General features: G+C 46.1%; 1 protein-coding gene across 1 annotated transcript in view; it reads right to left on the bottom strand.

Moving 5' to 3' along the window:
- Positions 1-19371, bottom strand: part of LOC115164498 (tetratricopeptide repeat protein 28) — a 342021-nt gene that overhangs the window by 106890 nt on the left and 215760 nt on the right. Inside the window, exon 3 of the mRNA XM_029717042.1 lies at positions 542-689. Coding sequence (XP_029572902.1) covers positions 542-689 — 148 coding nt within the window. The remainder of the gene's footprint in view (positions 1-541; positions 690-19371) is intronic.

Genomic DNA, 19371 nt, shown 5'->3' with positions numbered 1-19371 from the left:
AGTGAAATGGATTCCAGTTTTGTTTGGAGGGAGGCCCCATGCATCTGGACCCGACAGGGGGCCTCAAAGGGCCAGGTCGTTGCAGCTTCCTGATATATCACGCACATCATGGAGCAGGGAAGTCACAATTTACTGAAAGCCCTGGCCTGGATACTAAGCTACTTATACGTCCACTTTGGCTTTGGAAAATAGGCTTGAAAAGGGGCAGCCACAGACAAGGGCTATATTGTTGGAAGCTTATTATTATGATAAAGAAGCATCTTTCTGATCAGCGTGACTGGCAAGACATTTATCAGGTAGTTAGAGTATGTGAAACAGTCCTGTCAGTCAAGGGGACTCCTTCACAAATACACTGAGATGGACAGACAAGGAGACAGTCTGCCAAGGAAATACAGATGGATATAAAGATATGCAGTAGTCACTCCCGACAGACTGCTAGAGTCACACTGACACATTTATTGACTGACAGAAGGAGGAAGAGTAGCGCCAGTTAGAAATGCAGGGAGGAGAACATAGACATACAGTGTGAGAGACACGTTACCTCGTAGTGGGGACTTCATGGCAGCCTCCACCATGCCCACCAATAGCTGCAGGCTCTTGGGGTCTTGGGCCAGCCCCGAGGCAAAGGCGGCCAGCGCGTCGGCATGGCGACCAAGGTACTGAAGGGCAACACCCTGTCGGAAGTATGCCTGTAGAGAGACAGAGAGAGAGAGAGAGAGAGAGAGAGAGAGAGACGTCAGTACTCTAGTCTAGCCCTACAGCATGGGGTTACACACAAACACATTACCAGACACTCATTTAACCCTATTTGCATTTTTTCAACATAAGCTGTTTTCAGAGTACATGACTCTACTCTCCTTTGTATTCCCATAATCGAGGGATCGTTGTGTGTTCCTATACTTGTTAATTGGATAATAGGTTTTACATAAATGCACATGATATACACTCATCGGTTGCATTTCTCAAGAGCGTGGCATTATTTTCTAGTCACACAAATTGTTTATTTTTTGTTTGCAGTGGGAATCGTTAGCACACAAGTGTGGAGTATAGGGATTTCTCTTAGATTCTGTTGAAAGAGTTAGAGAGAGCTAGTCTACACAACAGAGATGCTCTGTAGCATCATAAAAGGACACATAAATACTCCAGACACTCTATTTTTCACAGCGTTGCTATAATGACATAAACCCCCACCCTGAATCTGCCATGGACTATTTCTATACATCTGGGCCTTTCAATAGTTTGGAGCCTTGAAGTAGAAAAAACTGTTTGACTTCCTCTTCTTCCACCAGTCTGTTCCCACTGCTCACAGCCCAGACAGACAGTCACATGGTGGTTGAATCTTCCACCAGTCTGTTCCCACTGCTCACAGCCCAGACAGACAGTCACATGGTGGTTGAATCTTCCACCAGTCTGTTCCCACTGCTCACAGCCCAGACAGACAGTCACATGGTGGTTGAATCTTCCACCAGTCTGTTCCCACTGCTCACAGCCCAGACAGACAGTCACATGGTGGTTGAATCTTCCACCAGTCTGTTCCCACTGCTCACAGCCCAGACAGACAGTCACATGGTGGTTGAATCTTCCACCAGTCTGTTCCCACTGCTCACAGCCCAGACAGACAGTCACATGGTGGTTGAATCTTCCACCAGTCTGTTCCCACTGCTCACAGCCCAGACAGACAGTGACATGGTGGTTGAATCTTCCACCAGTCTGTTCCCACTGCTCACAGCCCAGACAGACAGTCACATGGTGGTTGAATCTTCCACCAGTCTGTTCCCACTGCTCACAGCCCAGACAGACAGTCACATGGTGGTTGAATCTTCCACCAGTCTGTTCCCACTGCTCACAGCCCAGACAGACAGTCACATGGTGGTTGAATCTTCCACCAGTCTGTTCCCACTGCTCACAGCCCAGACAGACAGTCACATGGTGGTTGAATCTTCCACCAGTCTGTTCCCACTGCTCACAGCCCAGACAGACAGTCACATGGTGGTTGAATCTTCCACCAGTCTGTTCCCACTGCTCACAGCCCAGACAGACAGTCACATGGTGGTTGAATCTTCCACCAGTCTGTTCCCACTGCTCACAGCCCAGACAGACAGTCACATGGTGGTTGAATCTTCCACCAGTCTGTTCCCACTGCTCACAGCCCAGACAGACAGTCACATGGTGGTTGAATCTTCCACCAGTCTGTTCCCACTGCTCACAGCCCAGACAGACAGTCACATGGTGGTTGAATCTTCCACCAGTCTGTTCCCACTGCTCACAGCCCAGACAGACAGTCACATGGTGGTTGAATCTTCCACCAGTCTGTTCCCACTGCTCACAGCCCAGACAGACAGTCACATGGTGGTTGAATCTTCCACCAGCCTGTTCCCACTGCTCACAGCCCAGACAGACAGTCACATGGTGGTTGAATCTTCCACCAGCCTGTTCCCACTGCTCACAGCCCAGACAGACAGTCACATGGTGGTTGAATCTTCCACCAGTCTGTTCCCACTGCTCACAGCCCAGACAGACAGTCACATGGTGGTTGAATCTTCCACCAGTCTGTTCCCACTGCTCACAGCCCAGACAGACAGTCACATGGTGGTTGAATCTTCCAACAGTCTGTTCCCACTGCTCACAGCCCAGACAGACAGTCACATGGTGGTTGAATCTTCCACCAGTCTGTTCCCACTGCTCACAGCCCAGACAGACAGTCACATGGTGGTTGAATCTTCCACCAGTCTGTTCCCACTGCTCACAGCCCAGACAGACAGTCACATGGTGGTTGAATCTTCCACCAGTCTGTTCCCACTGCTCACAGCCCAGACAGACAGTCACATGGTGGTTGAATCTTCCACCAGTCTGTTCCCACTGCTCACAGCCCAGACAGACAGTCACATGGTGGTTGAATCTTCCACCAGCCTGTTCCCACTGCTCACAGCCCAGACAGACAGTCACATGGTGGTTGAATCTTCCACCAGTCTGTTCCCACTGCTCACAGCCCAGACAGACAGTCACATGGTGGTTGAATCTTCCACCAGTCTGTTCCCACTGCTCACAGCCCAGACAGACAGTCACATGGTGGTTGAATCTTCCACCAGTCTGTTCCCACTGCTCACAGCCCAGACAGACAGTCACATGGTGGTTGAATCTTCCACCAGTCTGTTCCCACTGCTCACAGCCCAGACAGACAGTCACATGGTGGTTGAATCTTCCACCAGTCTGTTCCCACTGCTCACAGCCCAGACAGACAGTCACATGGTGGTTGAATCTTCCACCAGTCTGTTCCCACTGCTCACAGCCCAGACAGACAGTCACATGGTGGTTGAATCTTCCACCAGTCTGTTCCCACTGCTCACAGCCCAGACAGACAGTCACATGGTGGTTGAATCTTCCACCAGTCTGTTCCCACTGCTCACAGCCCAGACAGACAGTCACATGGTGGTTGAATCTTCCACCAGTCTGTTCCCACTGCTCACAGCCCAGACAGACAGTCACATGGTGGTTGAATCTTCCACCAGTCTGTTCCCACTGCTCACAGCCCAGACAGACAGTCACATGGTGGTTGAATCTTCCACCAGCCTGTTCCCACTGCTCACAGCCCAGACAGACAGTCACATGGTGGTTGAATCTTCCACCAGTCTGTTCCCACTGCTCACAGCCCAGACAGACAGTCACATGGTGGTTGAATCTTCCACCAGTCTGTTCCCACTGCTCACAGCCCAGACAGACAGTCACATGGTGGTTGAATCTTCCACCAGTCTGTTCCCACTGCTCACAGCCCAGACAGACAGTCACATGGTGGTTGAATCTTCCACCAGTCTGTTCCCACTGCTCACAGCCCAGACAGACAGTCACATGGTGGTTGAATCTTCCACCAGTCTGTTCCCACTGCTCACAGCCCAGACAGACAGTCACATGGTGGTTGAATCTTCCACCAGTCTGTTCCCACTGCTCACAGCCCAGACAGACAGTCACATGGTGGTTGAATCTTCCACCAGTCTGTTCCCACTGCTCACAGCCCAGACAGACAGTCACATGGTGGTTGAAGTGTGATTTATTTAACACTAGTGAGAGCCACAGACCATGTGACCAAAGCAGTCCATTACCCAAAACCCCAATATTTTGATGACAGCAGCATCTCCCTTGTCTATGTGAAGCCTGTAGAGCAGTGGTGGAAAAAGTACTCAATTGTCATACTTGAGTAAAAGTAAAGATACCTTAATAGAAAATGACAAGTAAAAGGTCACCCAGTAAAATACTACTTGAGTAAAAGTCTAAAAGTATTTGGTTTTAAATATACTTCGCTATCAAAAGTAAATGGAATTGCACAAATGTACTTAAGTATCAAAAGTAAAAGTATAAACCATTTAAAATGACTTGTATTAAGCAAACCAGACGGCACAATTTTCTTGTTTTCTTTTATTGACGGTTAGCCAGGGGAACACTCCAACACTCAGACATAATTTACAAACAAAGCATTTGTGTTTAGTGAGTCCGCCAGATCAGAGGCAGTAGGGATGACCAGGGATGTTTCCTGGCCTGTCTGTCTGTCTGATCTGAGACAAATAACAGTACAGAACAGAACCCAGCCCTTCTCAGCTCTAGCCCTGGATCAGCAGCAACACAGCCTCAGGGAAATATGGAACCAGCCCAGTTTACAACCTACTCCAGCCAAACCACTAAATCCCCGCCAGATTTGGGATGATATAAACAATGCAAAAAGTTACACTACAGTGTTCCCCTCTAAACAGCCCAAACTAGGCCATAATACAGATCTCAGTAATACAACACAACACAATACAACCCAACCATCTTCCAACATAATCCACATCCAGGATACCAGCTTCCTCTCCCTCCCCTCTCTCTCCAGAGCTGTCTAATGGTCTGACTAGGACAGGGAGTCCTGGCTAACCTGCAGTCTGACAGGGAGTCCAGGTTAACCACAGAGATCCTATCATTCTATGAGGCTAGGAGACTCTGACTGCAGTAGCAGAAGCTTCCAAAAGTGACACGGAGGGTAATTTGTTATTAGCATCTAAGAGGCCTTTTCATTAGTGTGGCCTACCTCTCACCTAGCACCAGTAGGGGAGGGTAAAAGGGGAGGGGATTAGGGAAAATGAGACATGACACTGAATTTATGGAGAACAGTAATTAATTTCTCTTCCTTCCAAGCCCCCTGTTGATTACCAATCTCTCTCTGCTTCCCCCCTCCCTGCATCACAACTCCACTGAAACGGATGAGGACAGAGATTTGATTCAAAGCATTAACCTTTGTTCTAACACTGTTATTAAAGGAGGGGAGCGAGGGCCAGCGCGCCCGCTCGATATTAATTACGTCTGGTGGCGGCTGAGACTGAGTTTGGGCTGCTTGCTGTAGGAGCAGAGAGACAGCCTCAGAGACGTTCTGCCCCGGGGAACAACAGACATTTAAAAGCACTTCTTTCTTTGATTAGATTTACTATATGACTGCTCTACTACACACCTCTCACTGCTTGGCTCTCAGAGTGGAATGAGAGAAGAGTGGAATGACGGAGAGAGAGAGCGAGAGGCGAGAAAGAAAGGTGAAAAAAGCCTTTGCTTCAAACTAAACCCGACATCTCCTTTATTTATCATCCCTCCTGCCCTACATGCAAGCATTTAAAAGTTTATACCCTTTGGAGAGGGCATTAAAATATTGCAAACACAAGCACGTGCATAAATGCATAAATCAAAGAGCGACGGTGGAAGATGACAGAATCGATGCACCGCACAGCCTTAAAAGAATTCGCTCTCTGCCATTAATCTCAGCAGTCAAAACACACCATGTAGGCCACACACACACACGCTCACACACTTGAACACACACACAATTAAAAACAGTCTCTTGAACACACAAGCACACACACAGGCAGGCACAACCACACGTCATACATAAACTATAGGCCTAATTGCAAGAACAGTTTACCTTGATATACCTTAACAATATTTCCATGGCGCATTCACATCTATGTGTGTGTGGGTGTGTATGTGTGTAGTGTGTGGGTGTGTGTGGTGTGTATGTGTGTAGTGTGTGGGTGTGTGTGGTGTGTATGTGTGTGGTGTGTGGTGTGTGGGTGTGTATGTGTGTAGTGTGTGGGTGTGTGTGGTGTGTATGTGTGTAGTGTGTGGGTGTGTGTGGTGTGTATGTGTGTAGTGTGTGGGTGTGTGTGGTGTGTATGTGTGTAGTGTGTGTGGTGTGTGTGGTGTGTATGTGTGTGGTGTGTGGTGTGTATGTGTGTAGTGTGTGGGTGTGTGTGGTGTGTATGTGTGTAGTGTGTGGGTGTGTGTGGTGTGTATGTGTGTAGTGTGTGGGTGTGTGTTCGGTGTGTATGTGTGTAGTGTGTGGTGTGTATGTGTGTAGTGTGTGGGTGTGTGTGGTGTGTATGTGTGTAGTGTGTGGGTGTGTGTGGTGTGTATGTGTGTGGTGTGTGGTGTGTGTGGGTGTGTATGTGTGTAGTGTGTGGGTGTGTGTGGTGTGTATGTGTGTAGTGTGTGGGTGTGTGTGGTGTGTATGTGTGTAGTGTGTGGGTGTGTGTGGTGTGTATGTGTGTAGTGTGTGTGGTGTGTGTGGTGTGTGGTGTGTATGTGTGTAGTGTGTGGGTGTGTGTGGTGTGTATGTGTGTAGTGTGTGGGTGTGTGTGGTGTGTATGTGTGTAGTGTGTGGGTGTGTGTTCGGTGTGTATGTGTGTAGTGTGTGGTGTGTATGTGTGTAGTGTGTGGGTGTGTGTGGTGTGTATGTGTGTAGTGTGTGGGTGTGTGTGGTGTGTATGTGTGTAGTGTGTGGGTGTGTGTTCGGTGTGTATGTGTGTAGTGTGTGGGTGTGTATGTGTGTAGTCTGTGGTGTGTGGTGTGTGGGTGTGTATGTGTGTGGTGTGTATGTGTGTAGTGTGTGGTGTGTGGGTGTATGTGTGTAGTGTGTGGGTGTGTGTGGTGTGTATGTGTGTAGTGTGTGGGTGTGTGTTCGGTGTGTATGTGTGTAGTGTGTGGGTGTGTGTGGTGTGTATGTGTGTAGTGTGTGGGTGTGTGTGGTGTGTATGTGTGTGGTGTGTGGGTGTGTATGTGTGTAGTGTGTGGGTGTGTGTGGTGTGTATGTGTGTAGTGTGTGGGTGTGTGTGGTGTGTATGTGTGTAGTGTGTGGGTGTGTGTGGTGTGTGTGGTGTGTATGTGTGTGGTGTGTATGTGTGTAGTGTGTGGGTGTGTGTGGTGTGTATGTGTGTAGTGTGTGGGTGTGTGTGGTGTGTATGTGTGTAGTGTGTGGGTGTGTGTGTGGTGTGTATGTGTGTAGTGTGTGGGTGTGTGTTCGGTGTGTTCGGTGTGTAGTGTGTGGTGTGTATGTGTGTAGTGTGTGGGTGTGTGTTCGGTGTGTATGTGTGTAGTGTGTGGGTGTGTATGTGTGTAGTCTGTGGTGTGTGGTGTGTGGGTGTGTGTGTGTGGTGTGTATGTGTGTAGTGTGTGGTGTGTGGTGTGTGGGTGTATGTGTGTAGTGTGTGGGTGTGTGTGGTGTGTATGTGTGTAGTGTGTGGTGTGTGGTGTGTGGGTGTATGTGTGTAGTGTGTGGGTGTGTGTGGTGTGTATGTGTGTAGTGTGTGGGTGTGTGTTCGGTGTGTATGTGTGTAGTGTGTGGGTGTGTGTGGTGTGTATGTGTGTAGTGTGTGGGTGTGTGTGGTGTGTATGTGTGTAGTGTGTGGTGTGTTCGGTGTGTAGTGTGTGGGTGTGTGTTCGGTGTGTATGTGTGTAGTGTGTGGGTGTGTGTGGTGTGTATGTGTGTAGTGTGTGGTGTGTTCGATGTGCAGTGTTTGGGTGTGTGTGGTGTGTAGTGTGTGGGTGTGTATTTGTGGGTGTGTATGTGTGTGTGGTGTGTATGTGTATAGTGTCCCCATTAGCTGTAACATCGTAACGTTGGCTAATCTTCCTGGGCTCCACCAATTAATAAAACATTACAAACAATTACAAATGAAGACGTTACAAACAGTTAACAAGTAGACAATTAAAATACCTGACAGGAAACCCATTTAACATTCAGTTGATGTTTTCTATTTGCTGTCCAGTCATATGGTCTATCACATTAGATGTTCTTTAGTTTTTTTCCTGAAGGTGGATTTACTTTTTGCCTGAGAAATATGGATTGGTAAAGAGTTCCATTCAGCTATGGCTCGATATAAAACTGTAGATTTAAGGCAATTTTTCCTTGGCTTGGGTTTTCTTAGATGCCCTGAATTTACCTGTCTGGTTTGGTGGTTATGCGTGTTGTTAATATGTACTAACTGGCCTGAAGTATACTGTGGTTTTTGGAAAAATATAACATTCTTAAAGAAAATCAGAAGACTGGATAGTAATTTGCTTTCAATGTGAAGCCATGAGAGATTCTGATGCATTTGGATAATATTCATACGGATAGAGCAATGAAGAGCTAATCTGGCAGCCCTGTTCTGAGCCATTTGGAGCTTTTTATATCTTTCTTTGCTGCAGATGACCATATAACTGGACAGTACTCTAAGTGTGATAGGACCAGGGATTGACCATATAACTGGACAGTACTCTAAGTGTGATAGGACCAGGGATTGACCATATAACTGGACAGTACTCTAAGTGTGATAGGACCAGGGATTGACCATATAACTGGACAGTACTCTAAGTGTGATAGGACCAGGGATTGACCATATAACTGGACAGTACTCTAAGTGTGATAGGACCAGGGATTGACCATATAACTGGACAGTACTCTAAGTGTGATAGGACCAGGGATTGACCATATAACAGGACAGTACTCTAAGTGTGATAGGACCAGGGATTGACCATATAATTGGACTGTACTCTAAGTGTGATAGGACCAGGGATTGACCATATAACTGGACAGTACTCTAAATGTGATAGGACCAGGGATTGACCATATAACTGGACAGTACTCTAAGTGTGATAGGACCAGGGATTGACCATATAACTGGGCAGTACTCTAAGTGTGATAGGACCAGGGATTGACCATATAACTGGACAGTACTCTAAGTGTGATAGGACCAGGGATTGACCATATAACTGGACAGTACTCTAAGTGTGATAGGACCAGGGATTGACCATATAACTGGACAGTACTCTAAATGTGATAAGACCAGGGACTGACCATATAACCGGACTGTACTCTAAGTGTGATAGGACCAGGGATTGACCATATAACCGGACAGTACTCTAAATGTGATAAGACCAGGGATTGACCATATAACCGGACAGTACTCTAAGTGTGATAGGACCAGGGATTGACCATATAACTGGACAGTACTCTAAGTGTGATAGGACCAGGGATTGACCATATAACTGGACAGTACTCTAAATGTGATAAGACCAGGGATTGACCATATAACTGGACAGTACTCTAAGTGTGATAGGACCAGGGATTGACCATATAACAGGACAGTACTCTAAGTGTGATAGGACCAGGGATTGACCATATAACTGGACAGTACTCTAAGTGTGATAGGACCAGGGATTGACCATATAACTGGACAGTACTCTAAATGTGATAGGACCAGGGATTGACCATATAACTGGACAGTACTCTAAGTGTGATAGGACCAGGGATTGACCATATAACTGGGCAGTACTCTAAGTGTGATAGGACCAGGGATTGACCATATAACTGGACAGTACTCTAAGTGTGATAGGACCAGGGATTGACCATATAACTGGACAGTACTCTAAGTGTGATAGGACCAGGGATTGACCATATAACTGGACAGTACTCTAAATGTGATAAGACCAGGGATTGACCATATAACTGGACAGTACTCTAAGTGTGATAGGACCAGGGATTGACCATATAACTGGACAGTACTCTAAGTGTGATAGGACCAGGGATTGAATCACCTGATTCAGAGTGCTAGATACTCTGAACATTTTCTTGAAACAGCAATTCCCTTATCCATCTTAATAACAATATTATCTATGTGAACTGACCATGATAAAGTAGTTTAGTTTTTTCACTTGCTCTACATGCGTTCTAGTCATTGACAAATTCAATTGGGGATCATCAGCAAGCATATATCTAGAACCAAATACAATACATTTAGTTTTAGAAATGTTCAACACCAATTTGTTCATATCAACCCACTCAGACACCATTCTTAGTGTGTGGGTGTGTATGTGTGTCTTGTGTGTATGTGTGTAGTGTGTGGGTGTGTATGTGTGTCTTGTGTGTATGTGTGTAGTGTGTGGGTGTGTATGTGTGTATGTGTGTAGTGTGTGGGTGTGTATGTGTGTATGTGTGTAGTGTGTGGGTGTGTATGTGTGTATGTGTGTAGTGTGTGGGTGTGTATGTGTGTAGTGTGTGGGTGTGTATGTGTGGGTGTGTATGTGTGTAGTGTGTGGGTGTGTATGTGTGTAGTGTGTATGTGTGTAGTGTGTGGGTGTGTATGTGTGTATGTGTGTAGTGTGTGGGTGTGTGAGGGCGGGAAGCTGCACATCGGTGCTACACAGGTCGGTAATGCCAGTGGAATAAGGAGAACAACTGGGCACAGACGTCAATTCAACATCTATTCCACGTTGGGAATGACGTGAGAACAACGTTGATTCAACCAGTGTGTGCCCAGTGGGTAGAGATCAATTACCATTACTAGACGTTTCTATTCACACTTAACGGGATCTAACCTGAAAACACATCAGCAGCCACTTAGAGCTGCCGCTCAAGCGATTAGCACAGCCTCCAGCTCTCAGAGAGGAGAGGAGAGAAGAGGAGAAGGAAGCATCAAAGAGGCTCCACAGATTAACTCTGCCTTTCAAACATATTACACAGTCACAAAGGAAAGGCAGAGCGGCGTGTTTAATCACCTTACTGCCTCGCCTTGCTTTCTCCACATAGAGAGAGAGGCCAAATGGAGGATAAACGCCACTGTTCCCAAAGACACTTTAACTACAATACAGCGTCTAACCTGACTAACGCTGGGCATCTTGTAAGACATGACAACCAACGTTTCTCAACCTCTGTTTAGTCTGAAAATAAAAGCAGCTAAATTATTGAACCTTCCTTCCTGCCGCCTCTGTTTTCAGCTACAATGTGCTGATGCTACAGAATCAGTGTGGATCGACCAGGAAGGCTTGTTGTTCTTGCCCTAGGGTGGTTTCTGTGTGTGTGTGTGTGTGTGTGTGTGTGTGTGTGTGTGTGTGTGTGGGTGCGTGTGTGTGTGTGTGTGTGTGGTGTGCGTGTATGCGGGTTTATGTGTGTGTGTGTGTGTGTGTGTGTGTGTGTGTGTGTGTGTGTGTGTGTGGGTGTGTGTGGGTGCGTGTGTGTGTGTGTGTGTGTGTGTGTGTGTGGTGTGCGTGTATGCGGGTTTATGTGTGTGTGTGTGTGTGTGTGTGTGTGTGTTAGAGAGAGAGAGTGAGAGAAAAAAATGAAGAGACAGAATGAGAGAAGAGCCGAGCTGTGACAAAAGCTTTTCTTTAACATTTTAATATTTCATGACCGCTTGTTTGAAGAACTTTTAAATATTCATATTTTTATGCTTAAGAGGAAGAGAGGTGCAAAGATGATGCAAAGAAAAGATATATACACACACACACACACACACACACACACACACACGCACCACACACACACACACACACGCACCACACACACACACACACACACACACACACACACACGCACCACACACACACACACACATACACACACACACACAAACCCTAATGCACGCACACCACACACACACACACCCGCATGCACGCACACCACACACACACACACCCGCATGCACGCACACCACACACACACACACACGCACCCACACACACACACACACACACACACACACACACACACACACACACACACACACACACACACACTAGGGTCCCTAGTTGGTGTGGTTTTACCGGACGTTTACAGGATAACAGGATGGGTGGGTGTGTGTGAGTGTGTGTGTGTGTGAGGAACCAACTGTTAAAGCATTCTTTATTAGCCGATTCGGGTCCCAATACCCTGGGCATCTGTCCTTGCGCCCTCCCCAGTTAGTCTGCCCCTTTGACCAGCCCCCCAGGGGTTCACCGAGCCCCTATTCATTTACCAGTGTGATTGTGTGCTAGCTAATCTCATTCAACATCTGACAGTAGTCTCTCTGAAAATGTAAGCTCTACCACCAGTACTACTTCAGGAGATAGATGCACACATTCCCGTTGTGTCATCACTACATAGTTGACATACAGCCATACACAGACACTCAACATCCTCAGCACATCTTTCCATCAACAGGCTTATTCATAGTGGCACACAGGTTGCTGGTTTCATTTCACCTTCAAGAGTAGACAATGTTCAGCTTCACTGTTACCGGTTCAGCCCTATCTATACATGCCAACATGCGTTCTCACAGACAAATGCACAGCACAGAAATACACCACACTCCATATCAAACTCATTCCTTATCTCAGTTCTCGCTCCCTCTCTCTCCCTCCCACCCTCTGGCTCTCACACACACAGAGGCAGGGCTATAGGAAGTAATAGTGTTGGGTTGTATTGCAATGCAGGGAGGTCAGTACGGGAGAAGCTAGACAGATAAATACAGGTATTAGAATGCATCATGAGTCCAGAACTGTGCACAGACAAATGGCATTATGAATAGTCCTTTTCATTAGACACTCTAATTCTGGAGCCTGATCTATGCTGATCTATGCTATCACTCCAAAAGAAAACAAATTCCCTTCAAAGGCTACCCAAAAATTACATTTCAGCAGCTGCTCTTATCCAGAGCAACTAGGGTGAAGTGACTTGCTCAAGGGTACATCAACAGATTTTTCAAATAGTCGGCTCGGAGATTTGAACAAGCAACCTTTCAGTTACTGACCCAACGCTCTAAACCGCTAGGCTACCTGCCAGCCCACATCTCCACCAACACCAAATGTGTTTCAACAAACAATGAATGTGTCCAACAAAAGAGGAGTCAGTCGGTTTTTTAACTCTCAGCTCCAGCTTTGTTCCAATTAGCAGAAGCCTTGTGAGGCTCACTTGGCAGAGATTGGTGATATCAGCCATAATAGAGATGCTTCAAATGAGGAAATCAATAAAAGGGCAACACAAGCTCCGTTTAGACAGACAGCGCCACTCCCTCCACTGTGTTGGTGCTGTGTGTGTGTGGCCAGAGGGAGGCTGGTGCAGATGGTTTGTGATGGCCCACAGGGCAGTTGGTACCAGTGTGGTGTCTCTGAACACAACCCCTGCCAGCACTATAATGGAACCCAAATCAGGCCATCAAACAGTGACAGCAGGCTTCATTACAAACACACGCACACACCCCCCCACACACGCATGCACACACACTCGGGCACGCACGCACACACACACACACACACACACACACACACACACACACACACACACACACACACACACACACACACACACACACACACACAAACAACTAACTCCCATAACAATGCTAGCAGCAGACATCCCACACACTCGTTCCCATCAAACATTAAATTGGGCCCCCCTCCTCCAGCCCCTCCACCTGAACAGCCCTGACACCAGCTGAGATGGTGGAACACAGATTAGCACTAATGGTTCAGGTCTGAACAAAGAGATTGCTGCCTTTCTTTCTGTATCTTGGCTCTTTAAACTGATAGTTGCCGTTGCCTGGTTTCCAATATGACCCAGAAATGTTTACCAGGGCTTCAGACAGGGCCGCTGCCATCCCCTTCAGATCTCTGCCACAGGATACACAAAATGTCAAATACTTAATTTAATATCCAGGGATAACTGTTGCCCATGACAAATTAGCTGGGAGAACAGTTGAGAAGGCAAATGGAATGATTGCTGCTTTGGGCTCCCCGCAGTCTGACAAGCTGACAACTACAGGCACCACAGTACCTGCACTTAATTAAAAATATTGCTAAAGCTCAGAGGGTGTGTATGCGCATGCGCACTCACACACGGTTTGAGAACAGTCTGTCCTCCTCCCTCTCTCTGCCTCTCCTCCGGTTAAAACCAGTCTTTCCCCCCAAGACAAGGGAGGTCAGATGTGAGCCATCAGTTGTCTGAGGGGGGAGAGATGACACCCCTGGGCCTGGCCCGGGACCTCCAGCCCAGAGGGTCACAGGGACACAGCCATGACACAGCTGCCCGTCCATTACCAGCTCTCCAATCTAATAAAACACAACACAGGATCAGTACGGACGCTGACCTTAATTGATCAAATGTGTGTTCACTCAGTAAAGCAACACAGCCAAGTAAACGCGTTCACGCTTAAAGAGAGAGTGAGAGAGAGGAGACACAACCAAAGGAGTCAAGGCTAGGGTGTACTACTAGCACTGTGTATGCATTAACACTGCTTCTCTGTCTTTGTCTCCAGTAATGAATGGAGAAGGGGACGAGACCTTGAGGTGCACTACGGGTCAAGGCTGCAGTGATTTCATGTTCTGTACTGGCTGACTGGCTCCGTGAGCAACATCAATGATGCATGTTAAACAGTAACGCAAGGCGCCATACAATCTGCATGTAGGTTGACACAATAAAATATTTATGACGCATTGATGAATTCGTCCCTCAGGGAGCTGTAGACTTGTGATTGGTGTTTCATCCAAAGCCCTTAATTAGCCCATTAGATGAGATGGGTTTAACGAGAGCAAATTAAACTGATCAGTCTTTTCAGTGATGGCTATTAAAGGGTAAATGTTTTAATTATTCAGGCTCCTTCGGCAGCATGTCTCATAGCAGAAATGCTGCAGCAGCTTCCAGGTAGAAGCCAGGGTAGACTAGACACTAGACACATCAGGAAGAGAGAGAGCCATGGTAGTAGACTTGATACTCTCACATGGCAGTGGGCCATCGATTAGACTGAGGCTCCCATCAAACCGCTGCGAGGCGTAGGACTTGAGATCGTAAAAGGTCAGCGTCAGGTAGGTGGAATCAATGCTGAGCACTCTGTATTCACCATGTCTCCCATTATCTGGCCGGCTTCAACACTTTCTAAAAACAATTATCAAAAGACACAGAGCTTTTTCAATAGAGAAGGTCAACCATTGTGATCGAGGAAGTGTCACAGTGTGTGTGTTCAACATAACAGGGAAAGTGAAAAAGAAGGGAAAAACTGATATCGCTCGTTTATCACAAGCAGATGAGACAGCAAAATGGTGGCGAGCAGCGGGGTCCTGCAGCGACATGTTGTCACTCTATGGTGGTTCCTGGGTCCTATAGTGTGTCCTATAGTGGGTCCTATAGTGTGTCCTATAGTGGATCCTATAGTGGGTCCTATAGAGTGTCCTATAGTGTGTCCTATAGTGGGTCCTATAGAGTGTCCTATAGTGTGTCCTATAGTGGATCCTATAGTGTGTCCTATAGTGGATCCTATGGTGTATCCTATAGTGGATCCTATAGTGGATCATATAGTGTGTCCTATAGTGGGTCCTATAGTGTGTCCTATAGTGGATCCTATAGTGGATTCTATGGTGTATCCTATAGTGTGTCCTATAGTGGGTCCTATAGTGGATTCTACGGTGTATCCTATAGTGGATCCTATAGTGTGTCCTATAGTGGATCCTATAGTGGGTCCTATAGTGTGTCCTATAGTGGATCCTATAGTGGATCCTATGGTGTATCCTATAGTGGATCCTATAGTGTGTCCTATAGTGGATCCTATAGTGGGTCCTATAGTGTGTCCTATAGTGGATCCTATGGTGTATCCTATAGTGTGTCCTATAGTGTGTCCTATAGTGGGTCCTATAGTGGATTCTATGGTGGATCCTATAGTGGATCCTATGGTGTATCCTATAGTGTGTCCTATAGTGGATCCTATAGTGTGTCCTATAGTGGATCCTATAGTGGATCCTATGGTGTATCCTATAGTGGATCCTATTGTGTGTCCTATAGTGGATCCTATAGTGGGTCCTATAGTGGATCCTATAGAGTGTCCTATAGTGTATCCTATAGTGGATCCTATAGTGTGTCCTATAGTGTGTCCTATAGTGGATCCTATAGTGTGCCCTATAGTGGATCCTATAGTGGATCCTATAGTGTGTCCTATAGTGTGTCCTATAGTGGATCCTATAGTGGGTCCTATAGTGTGTCCTATAGTGGATCCTATAGTGTGTCCTATAGTGGATCCTATAGTGGATCCTATGGTGTATCCTATAGTGGGTCCTATAGTGTGTCCTATAGTGGATCCTATAGTGGATCCTATAGTGTATCCTATAGTGGGTCCTATAGTGTGTCCTATAGTGTATCCTATAGTGTATCCTATAGTGGGTCCTATAGTGGGTCCTATAGTGGATCCTATAGTGTGTCCTATAGTGGGTCCTATAGTGTGTCCTATAGTGTGTCCTATAGTGGATCCTATAGTGGATCCTATAGTGGGTCCTATAGTGGATCCTATAGTGTGTCCTATAGTGTATCCTATAGTGGATCCTATAGTGGATCCTATAGTGTGTCCTATAGTGGATCCTATAGTGGGTCCTATAGTGTGTCCTATAGTGTGTCCTATAGTGGATCCTATAGTGGGTCCTATAGTGGATCCTATAGTGGATCCTATAGTGGGTCCTATAGTGTGTCCTATGGTGGATCCTATGGTGGATCCTATGGTGTATCCTATAGTGTGTCCTATAGTGGGTCCTATAGTGGATCCTATAGTGGATCCTATGGTGTATCCTATAGTGTGTCCTATAGTGGATCCTATGGTGTATCCTATAGTGTGTCCTATAGTGGATCCTATGGTGTATCCTATAGTGGATCCTATGGTGTATCCTATAGTGGATCCTATAGTGTATCCTATAGTGGGTCCTATAGTGGATCCTATAGTGGGTCCTATAGTGTGTCCTATAGTGTGTCCTATAGTGTGTCCTATAGTGGATCCTATAGTGGATCCTATAGTGTGTCCTATAGTGGGTCCTATAGTGTGTCCTATAGTGGGTCCTATAGTGGATCCTATAGTGTGTAATAGAGGACAAGAATGTCCCATACTCCTGCCTGCCAGCAAGTCAACCACAATAACAGAGTTCTATTGTTACTAGAGGCACAGCAATAAGACAGATGGAAGATATTAGTAAAAACATATTTACTGGAAATAACCCATCAGTGTCGGAGTTGCAACGCTATAAAACCATGTCACAAACAACCATAACATTTTCTCAAACTACTACACAAACATCATACCTGAAGAAGTGTATAGTAGCGTGATGGCATACTGTATGCCAGCATCTCAAGAGTATACGCTCTTAGAAAAAAGGGTTATTCGGCTGTCCACATAGGAGAACCCTTTTTGGTTCCAGGTAGAACCCTTTCTTGGTTCTACATGGACCCCAAAAGGGTTCTACCCAGAACCAAAAAGAGTTATTCAAAGGGTTCTCCTACGGGGACAGCCAAAGAACCATTTTCGGTTGTAGAGCACCTTTTTCTCTAAGAGTGTACTGCCATGAGACTGAGAGACTGAGAGGGTCAGGGTGCTAAACAGGATTTTATGGTGCTCTAAAACACATCCTTGGCTCTGCTCTCTCTTCTGCCTCTGCTGCCTGAGCATTATACACATACCCACAGGGGCCTACTCTCAATTAAAGCATGCATTGCATTAATTACTTAAAGGAGCTTTAATCAATCAAGCCCAGATGGTGAACGTGAAAAAGAGCATAGAAACACAGGCAGCAGCAGAAGTGCTCTTCTGAACTGTTGAAAAAGGCCAAATCAGTGTGCTCTTGGAACATTTTTGCAAAAACCACCAGTGCAGAACTGATAACTGGAAATAAATGTGTATTTATTTTTATTTTATTTTACCTTTATTTAATTAGGCAAGTCAGTTAAGAACTAATTCATATTTACAATGACGGCCTACCCCGGCCAAACCCTAACGACGCCGTGCCAATCGTTCGCCGCCCTATGGGACTCCCAATCACGTCCGGTTGTGATACAGCCTGGAATCGAGCCAGGGTCTGTAGTGACGCATCTAGCACTGAGATGCAGTGCCTTTGACCTCTGTGCCACACAGGAGCCCAATTGCAAATAAATACAATTAAATGTAAAAATGTATCGTGGTGCTGAAATTGTAGTTTATTTTTATTGTAAAGTTCATGTTGAATTTGTTGTCCACAGGGAACCATTGAAAATGAGACCCTGGTCTCATGAGTCTCCCCTTGATTAAATAAGTTACAAAAAAACAAAATTATAATAATAAATGTAATGATAATGTGCAGATATAATGAGCAATTATGTCATGTGTGCTCCTCATGTATTGGTAAATCCTAGTGGTGGAGCTGAGGGTCTCTAGTCCCTAGTCTAGGCCTCGTGCTGCTCTCCTCTCCTCTCGCCTGGCCTCAGGATCCACATCCTCCATCTTCATTTGGAGTGCCTTAATTGGCTTTGACAGTCAACTGAAGCATGGCTGAAAAATAGCCACCTCTTAGTAAACACTGAGTGAGAGACTCATGTTCTCAAGATGGGAAACCAGGCATTTCCACTACCCATTAGGATGGGTATTAGTGACCCTCTCTTAACACCTGGAGAGAATGTAACACTTCTCCCATCCTATCAGCTTATAGATGCCGCTTCACAGGCTTAACTCACGGCTCCTCCCTAAGTCACATTATAGAAGCAAACTGATACGGAACCAGTAGAACATCTACTTCAGTAGCACAATAGAATGGCTGTTCAGACTGGATTTACAAGCTGTGAGACACTGACAATTCTAGTCTGACTAATGACTAACTATAATGCAACTACATTTTCCATGCATGTAATGTTGCTGAGTCTGGGATGATATTCATGTTTGGTCATCATGCTGGAATTGGACCGGATGCCAAAGAGATGCTTTCGGAAAGTATTCAGACCCCTTGACTTTTTACACATTTTGTTATGTTACAGCTTTATTCCCCCCTCATCAATCTACACACAATACCCCATAATGACGAAGCAAAAAACGTTTTTTAGACATTTTTGCTAATTTATTACAAATAAAAAAACGGATATATCACATTTACATAAGCATTCAGACCCTTTACTCAGTACTTTATTGAAACATCTTCGGCAGTGACTACAGCCTCAAGTCTTCTTAGGTATGACGTTACAAGTTTGGCACACCTGTATTTGGGGAGCTTCTCCCATTCATCTCTGCAGATCCTCTTAAACTCTGTCAGGTTGGATGAGGAGCGTTGCTGCACAGCTACCTTCAGGCCTCTGCAGAGATGTTCGATCAGGTTCAAGTCCGGGCTCTGGCTGAGCCACTCAAAGACATTCAGAAACTTGTCCCGAAGCCACTCCTGCGTTGTCTTGGCTGTCTGCTTAGGGTCGTTGTCCAGTTCAAAGGTGAACCTTCGCCCCCAGTCTGAGGTCCTGAGCGCTCTGGAGCAGGTTTCATCGAGGATCTCTCTGCACTTTGCTCCGTTCATCTTTGCCTCGATCCT

The sequence above is a fragment of the Salmo trutta genome, chromosome 27 (genome assembly GCF_901001165.1).
Source record: "Salmo trutta chromosome 27, fSalTru1.1, whole genome shotgun sequence".
Classification (NCBI taxonomy): Eukaryota; Metazoa; Chordata; class Actinopteri; order Salmoniformes; family Salmonidae; genus Salmo; species Salmo trutta.
Note: the sequence above shows the minus strand (reverse complement) of the source record. Positions and strands in the feature narration are given on the sequence as shown.